The sequence below is a fragment of the Hipposideros armiger genome, unplaced genomic scaffold, assembly GCF_001890085.2.
Source record: "Hipposideros armiger isolate ML-2016 unplaced genomic scaffold, ASM189008v1 scaffold_993, whole genome shotgun sequence".
NCBI classification, from domain to species: Eukaryota; Metazoa; Chordata; class Mammalia; order Chiroptera; family Hipposideridae; genus Hipposideros; species Hipposideros armiger.
This window is the reverse complement of record NW_017732343.1, coordinates 300,510-308,675: the sequence shown is the minus strand read 5'-3', so window position 1 is coordinate 308,675 and position 8,166 is coordinate 300,510. Positions and strand designations below refer to the sequence as shown.

Sequence of the window (8,166 nt, the reverse complement as noted above, 5' to 3'; positions counted from 1 at the left end):
TTTGCAAACTGTGGTTGGAATCTTCAAATGCAATGGGGCAGGGTGGGGCAGGAGGATCCCCCTGGCTTTTCTGTGGTGTGAGTGAGCAACAGGTCAAGGATTCAGCAGTCAACTGGGACCAGCCACCTGGTGGCTGAAATAGCACCGAGAATTCTCACAAATCTTTAGTAGGTTTACCTGGAGGGTGTCTGAGGGTGTAGGGGGCCTGTACTCTAGCCCTTAATCCATTCTCTCCATCAGTTCTGGGCACACTTACCTGGGGTGGGAATAGTTTCTCTCCAGCCTCAGATGCTGCCTTTTCCTTTGGGCATGGGTGTGTCAGTTAGAATTAATTTTGGTTGTAAGTGGCAGAAAAACCCAAACAGCAGTGTTTTAAATAACATTGACATTTATTTCTCTCTCACAATAAATGAAGTCTGGTGTTATTCAGTCCAAGTTTATTTATTTATTTATTTTTTGTTGTTGTTGTTTTTTTTTTCTTTTCATCTTCTTTTTTCTTCTTTTTCAGTCCAAGTTTGTTATGGTGGCTCTGTAACCATCAGGAACCCAGGCTCTTTCTACTTTATTGTGTCACCAGTCTCAAACATGGCCTCTACCTCATGGTGCCATAAGGTTGCCAGAGCTCCAGCCACCATATTAGCATTGCAACTAAAAGAAGGAAGTGGGGGAAGAGAAGCACACACGGCCCCCCACCCGCCCACCCCCTGCATTGAAAGTCACATCCAATGTCACACAGGATACCTCTTGATGTATCCTACTGGGCAGAATTGAACCATATAGCTGTACCTAGCCTGAAGAGAAGACAAAAAATGTAGTTTTTTGTCTGGGTGGTCATGTGCCAAGCTTAAAATAAGAGGTCTTATTACTGAGGAGGAAGATGGGACTAATACTGGAGTATAGCTAGCTGCCCTTTCTACAGCATGAGATCTGAGTAGAGGGTTCCTGATGTTGCATGATTCCCATAGGCCGCTCCGGGTAGCAGTCTGGCTGTGGGGGGTGGGGCTCTGCCTCTCCATCTGGGCCCTGCCTCCAGCTTCGGGGCTTGAATTTCCCCTTAGAGCTGTGGTGGTAGCAGGAATACGATCTCCCGGGGGTCTCCATCAGGGAGAGGATCAGCTTGATGATCAAGGCCAGCCACGCCATCCCAAAGAGGATCCACAGGGAGACTGTGTTCTTGTACCACAGCGGGTACGTCCGGGAGGGGTCCATCCCTGGGGGAGAGGCAAGATCAGAGGACGGAGGCCTGGGGAAGCCAGGGTCGCGTTCCCCAAACAGAACTGGACACACAGGGCTTGATGGGTATGAGCAGCGATATGGGAAGTCCAAACTGGTCTGGGACGGCTGGCCTGGTGGTCAGCTCTGTAAGATCCAAGGGAGCCGCCCTGGATTGGCATCTTGGGTTTGGAAACTAAATTTCCTCTCTGTCTGAGGTATTCTGTTTATACTGTACTCCAGCGGTTCTCAAAGTGGTGTCCCTGGACCAGCAGCAGCGGCACCACCTGAGAGTTTGTTAGGAATGCAAGTGATTGGGCCCCACTCCAGACCTACTGAATCAGAAATTCTGGGGGTGGGCCTAGCCGCCTGCGTTTTCCCAAGCCTTCCAAGAGCTTCTGATGTCTGATCGGTTGTTTGCGTGTCTCTGTGTGTAATTCTCTCGTATATGAAGGGAGGCAGCTTTAGGAAGAACATAGAAGTGCTGGAGTTTGTATCTTGCCTCAGTTCTTACTAGCTGTGTGCCCTTCATTTGTCTGATTGTCCCTCACCTGTGAAATGGGGAAAATAATTTCTCCCCTTTGGCTTTTAAGATGAAGTGCTAAATTCTTATCCTAAGGCCCAGATTTACTTCTCCAGCCTCGATTTGCCTACCTCTCCCCTTGGAGAGTTAGGCTCTAATCACGCTGGTCTTTTCCCCATTTCTCCATTTATCATCTTTCCTGCCCCAGGGCCTTTGTACTTGCCTTCTTATCAGCTCAGGATGTTCTTCATTTCCAATTCCTCTTGGCCTGGTTAACTTCCCCTTTTCCTTCAGATCTTATCCTTCAGACTTCACTTCCCAGAGACGAGACTGGGCCCATCTGTTATACTCTCTCACAGCCCATATGCTTTTGTTGGGTAACTTACTTATCTCTGGGCCTCAGTTTCTTCATCTGTAAAATGGAGGCAATGGAGGAGCGTCCACCTGCCAGGACTGTTGTGACTATTATATGGGTTCATGTATCTGAAGTGCTCAGAATGGCACTTGGCACACAGTGTGGTGTCTTATCGTTCACTGTAGATGGGTGATTGTTTCACTCGCCATTGGATTCCCACACTGGGATCCCCAACACAGTCAGGGCTGGATAAATAACGGCTGAGGGAGGGGATGGATGGGGGTTGCTGTGAAGCTTAGATAAGTTATGTCAAGAGCCTGCTTCATAACTTAGTTCTTCCCTTTGTCTGTTCCCTGGGGTCTGTCTTGCCTCCCTCACCACACTGGGATCTTTCAAAGGATGAAGAACTGTCTTTCTGTTTCCTCGACATCCTTTTCTGTCTTAGCTCCCCATACCAGCCCTCTGTCTACCCTCTATCCTGTCCTGCTGGCCTCAAGACAACCTCTCAGCCCTGTCCTCCCATGACCAGGCCCCTCACCTGGACCCGCAGCCCAAGGCCCAACCTTGCCACCTGGCTGGAGCCGGGATTGGATTAGGACGATTGGGTTATGGGCCACAATTCCAATTCCGCCGGTGGTCCCAAATGAGATCAGCAGTGAGCCAGCTCTGTGTCCCAGCCGCCCGCCAGCCCACCTTGCTCCTGGCAGCGGACGGGAAGTGTTCCTCTTGCTGCTTATTTTATTTTTTTTTAGCCGAAATCATTAGTGGCAGGAGTCCTGGCAGCTGGCAAGGCGCTCGACTGAGTAGCAAATGCAATTGCGGGGGCTGTGGGGCCAGGGAGTAGGCGGCTGGGACCTGGGAACTGTTCCTGCCACAGCCTGTGGGCAGAGAGGAGCGGTGGGCTCCCCTTGTGCTGCTGACACAGGGACAGTAGACACCATTCCCATCCGAGAAAGGGTTTTACCGTGTCCAGGATGAGGAAGGCTGAGAGAGATGAAAAAAAGGGGAGACTGGGGTTTGTCCCTTTTCAGCCATGGAAGATTCTGGAACACATAAATATGAAAAGCCCTGATGTGGGAGTCTTTCTTAGACCTGCCCTAGGGTTGCCTGCTCTATGGCCTTAATCATCCCCCCTCTCAGTTTCAGTTTCCCCTTGTAGATAAGGCAGTCAAGGGCTTTCAGGGTGGTCACTTGCCACAGGGCACTGAAATGGCTACAGGAGGAACCAGAGTGAGTAGCAAATCTCTAGTGATGTGGGTGAAGGGGGCAGCTCTGCCCGCAGCCTTTCAGCAGGAATAGTCTTCCCAGGCAGCCCCTCTGGGCTTTGAAAGGGCTCTCGTGGGTTTGGGCCAGGCCCTCTGAGTCAGGGTGTTCAGTGGAAGGGGGCTCTGGGAGACTTGTGCCCCATACCCCAGCCTCCCTTGCCCGCCCACTTTCCACAGCGCGGCTCACAGGGTAGCAGGGGCCCTGAACGGCCCTCCTTGCCTGGGTAGAGATGGCTGTGCTGATGTCACTGCCCTTCCCTCAACAGTGGCAGAGGCCTTTCCTCCCATTTCCAGGGTGACCGTGTCTAGAGAGGGCCACCCCCTCTCCCTGCCCTGCCCTGCCTTTGGGGACCGTGAGGCCTCAGGACATCCTCGCAGAGATTCTCCTCAACCCCATATAGGTCGTCCCTGTCAGTTCTTCCCACCAGGGCCAAACTGGGAGCCTTGGTGGTCAGTGGGCCCCAAGGAACTGTGGTCATGAGTCCTGTGCCCATTTCTCTACCCTGTCCTTGCACTGGCTCCCTCAGAGAACCAGGCCGTCCAAGCCAGGGTTAGGACTACCTGTCACTGGGGACAAGCCCTGAGTTTCATCCTCTGAGCCCTTATTGGGGAGGCTGCTGCAGGACCTGTCAGCTCACACAGCCTTGGGCTGAGGCTGCCGCTGCTGGTCAGAAGACTATTTCAGGGTGGCCCAAGTGCGGCATGGAAAGGTGAGGCCTAGAGGGGAAAGGGAGGCAGGGCCTGGTCACATAGAGGGCTCCTGCAGGCCTAGTCATGGATTTTGTACTTCATCCTAAGACTATGAGAAAAACTGAAGGTTTTTAGAGGAGCTGGGCAGGTGACATGATAGCCCTTGTCATTTTTAAAGGTCATAAGAGCCAAAAGGGGACAAGGATAGAGGCTGTACAAATCCATGGGTGGCATCCTCATTGTGCTCTGTGTGAATACAACCCGTTAGGGTTGTGCAGTGCTCAACCTGCCCAACCAGCCATATGCAACTGCCCTGACACGACAAGGGAAACTGCAGTGGAGAGAACAGACACAGGAATCGTTCTCTGAGCTGTGAGGTGGTAGATGTGGTCCTTGGAGCTGCTGGGCTCAGCTCTCCTCAGACACATCTCTCCACCCTGAGGGTAGAAGTGGGAACATGACCTAGTTATGTTCCTGAGGATTTCCTTCTAGAGAGACAGCTTCCCTCCCAGAACAGAGGACATTAGGAAGGGACAGTATGAGGCCCCTGACATCAGGCTGTTCTTCCTGGAGGAGAGGTTCAGGGAAGGGGACCTTGCACACAGGCCAAAAGGCACTGAGGGGTTCTTAGCCATCCCGTAGCCCAGGCCCCTCATTTTACAGACAGGAGCACGGTAGCCCTGATAGGGGGTGGGTGAGGTGGTCTGGAAAGAGAATGAGTTTGGGAGTCAAACAGATCAGAATTAATATCTCACCAGCTGTCCAACCTCAGGCAAATGGCTTGGTGTCTCTGAGCCTGAGCTTCCTCCTTAGTAAAATGCGGTGACACTCATCACTCTAGGTTGCCTGTGACCTAGCTGTTTGTTACTTTGGTAAAGTCGAATTTCAATATTCCAGGCTGGGTTCTGTCTCCAAAGAAGTTTCGAAGAAGGGCAGGGCCCCCTCCCCAGTTTAGGGTCAGGGATCCGAGTGCACAGAGGCCCCTGAGGCCAGGGTGGTGGTGGTGCCAGTGATCGTGGGAATGGCGGGGGTGACGAGGCTGAGCTGGTGGGTCCAGCCACCCCTCCCGCCCCACAGAATGTCCTCCACTGCCACCTGCTGGGCACCTGCCTCAGCTTCACTGTGCAAGCCTTCTGGGGTGCTGACCACCGATTCAACCCCACCTTGGACCTTCAGGACCCCCAGCCCATTTTATTGCCATTCCAAGTTTGGCTGCCAATTGTTTTCCAGCGGAGGTCGTGGGGGGCTGGGGTTTCCCGAGTCTTCTGGACTCTCCAGCCTGATCCTTGTGGGCCCTGATCCCGGGGCAGGGGGAGCTTGGCATTTCATCGGGCAGGGTGAAGTGGGGAGGGGGGACCCCGAGACTACTATGGACCTGGGAGGAGGGTCAGGGACCCCCTTTACCTGCTGAGCGCTAAGAATGATAGTTCAGCCTGAGCACATGGGAGGCCCGCCCAGGGCTTGTCAAGATGGCCAGGAGTGCGACTTACAGCCCGGAGCGCTGGTTCAAACTCCAGTTGTCATTTTTTGTCCGAGTGACCTTAGCCTCGATACATAACAAGGAAGGGTTGAACCTGCCAAGGACCCTATCATTGGGACTTTGGGCCTCCAAGCCCCCAAAGGGGTGGACATGCAGCAGGAGCCCAGCGGACGAACCCGCGGAGGCAGAGGAATCTCTGGCTGCCCTCCCATCGTCTGCTGGGGGCTCTCACCAATCACGTAGTCGCCGAAGCCCACGGTGCTGAGGGTGATGAAGGAGAAGTAGAAGCCCTCCACGTAGCTCCAGCCCTCCATGTGGGAGAAGAGCAGCGGGGGCAGCAGCAGGAAAAGCAGGAGGCCCGAGAGGAGGGCGCTGGAGCCTGCCAGCCAGCGGGCCTTGACCGGGTCCTGTGGGAGCACACGCTGCTCAGCCCCATGTGGCCTCTGCCCATCGCAGGGGCCGGGAGCAGACAGCCAGAGGGTACTGAGCTGGAGGCAGCACGAAGGGGCTGCCCTCGGGGCCTCGCCACCTGGCCTGTATTCTCCAGGTGCCTCGTGCCCATCCCGTTGGCCAGGTCCCACTGCCTCCCCCCCCCCACCGATCCCCCTTCTGGGCAGTGACCCCCCAATCCCACCTCATCCCCCCCAACCCTACCACATCCCCACCAGTAACTCTGATTCCCTGGAGTAGCTCCTGCTCCCATTAGCGACCCCCCACACACCCTGAGGCCCCCATCCCCACCACAGCTGTCTTTTTCTACCAGAGACTATCACTGGGGACAGTGACTGCCCTCACTCGCCATCAGTGGCCCCGAACGCTAGCACGCCCCTTCACTCCACAAGGGACCCAGCCTTCCCCCACTCCCACGGCCCCTCACCTGCCAGGCGCCCCCCAGCCTGCGGGCGCAGCCATGTACTCCCCGTCGCATGAGGTGCCCCAGGTGGTTGAGCACCACGAGGTTGAGTGGGATCCCCACCAGAGCAAAGAAGATGCAGAAGAGGCGGGCGGCCATCGTGTGGGGGCTGAGGTTGCCATAGCCTGAGGGGACACAGGGGCTCTTCAGGGGCCGTTTCCTGGAGCCCCTGTTCCTAACCCACTCCAGCTGGTGTTGGTCAAGGCCTTCCTTTCCCGCGTCAGGCACTGTGCAGAGGACCCTAAACATCCATTCCCTCCTTCCAAGTGGGGGTTATGCCCCATAGTTTACAGGTTGGAACACCAAAGCTCTAGGAGGCTCGGCAGTGTGCGTGCCATCAAACCCGCGAGCAAGTCCTGCCTTTCTTCGCTTCACTTCCTCCCTCTCTGGGTGGGCAGAGGGATGGGGGAACAGGAGCACAGGAGGCTTTGGAGCCTCCGGCCACTGCGCCTCCAGGATCTACTGCACCATTCAGGCCAAGGCCCTGCTGTGTCCAGGTGGCTCCCAGCCCACAGCTGGGCACAGGCACCAAGCCCAGCCACCACTGCCCGATGAAGCACTCCTCTAACAGGCCATCCTGCTCAGGGGCTCCCATCACCCGGCCAGGCCTTTCTCAGAGCTGCACTGCAGTCTGCAGCTCATCCCCCTCAAGGCCTTACCTTGCCTCTCTCCTTTCACAGGTGTCAGCCTGCTCTGCACCTGAGGCTCTCCTCACCTCTCCTGCTCCTACTTCATCCTTCCAAAGCCCCTCCCACCCCCAATACATCCGATTCTGTCTTGCTATCTGATGTCCAGAGGGCCCTAACTGACACAGCTGGGCTCTCTCTTGAACACCCTGGGAGTGAGGGGCAGAGGGTGGACTGTCAGGTGACCTGGGGGAGGGGGAGGTTGGGGCCTCTGTCATGAAGAAAAGGGAAGGGAGGCTGGGGGAGGGGGAGGTGTTCCTAGAAGGATTCTATCAGCCTGGACGTTCTTTCCTCCTTCATTCCGCTCCATCTCTGTCTCCCTCTTTTTGGTCATCACTGCCTTGTCTTTGTAAAATGCAAGCCTGACTATATCATCCCCAGGTTACTACGCTTCATTATTCCTCATCCCTGCTGGGGAAAGTCCAAACTCTCACTTAGCCCAGCTCTGAGCCTCATCTAGTTCCCTGCTTTCCCAGTTCTGGCTACAGCCCTGCCCGGCTGAACCGCCAGACTCCCTCATGCCTCTGTGCCTTTGAACACGACACTCCCTCTACCAAGAGCACATTTCCCCTCTTTGCCTCCCTGTAAGTGGCCTGCCAAGTCCTGGCCTCCAGTGGAGCTGCTCCCCCAGCACTCTGCTAGGCTTTGAGGAAAACCCCCCGTGTGGGAATGATTTGTTTTGATGCCTGCCACTCCCTCCCGAGGGTTGTGAGCCCCTCAAGGGCAGGGGCTGAATCTTAATCATCTTTAAATTCTCAACAACTGGCACAGGATCTGACCATATAGGTGCTCACCATATGTGTGTTGCATGAGTACAAGAATGAATGAATGAATGAATGAATGAATGAATGAATGACAAATGAATGGGAAATACAGGAATGAATGTGTAAATAGATGGACAGATGCCGTGCACCCTGCCCCGTATCACTGCTTAATGCCCCTGCCCCTCCCCTGCATTGGGTCAGCATTCCCACTCACTTGCACTGTTTACACGCACTCTCCTTACTGAGGGGTCCCAGAGGGCATGGTCCCAAGAGAGGCC

The 8,166-nt window shown here is 55.0% G+C and overlaps 1 protein-coding gene across 2 annotated transcripts in view; it reads right to left on the bottom strand.

Moving 5' to 3' along the window:
* Nucleotides 1-417: 417 nt before the first annotated feature.
* KCNK17 (potassium two pore domain channel subfamily K member 17) overlaps nt 418-8,166 on the bottom strand; it is a 14,933-nt gene continuing 7,184 nt past the window's right edge. Inside the window, exons 3-6 of one of the 2 annotated variants that reach the window (XM_019631366.1) lie at nt 6,403-6,563; nt 5,758-5,932; nt 3,055-3,133; nt 956-1,211 (exon numbers count right to left, since the gene is read on the bottom strand). In XM_019631366.1, the coding sequence (XP_019486911.1) occupies nt 1,055-1,211; nt 3,055-3,133; nt 5,758-5,932; nt 6,403-6,563 (572 nt within the window). In that variant the 3' untranslated portion in view covers nt 956-1,054. Of the gene's footprint in view, nt 1,212-3,054; nt 3,134-5,757; nt 5,933-6,402; nt 6,564-8,166 lie in introns of both variants that reach the window. The other variant, XM_019631365.1, reaches the window with a different exon arrangement.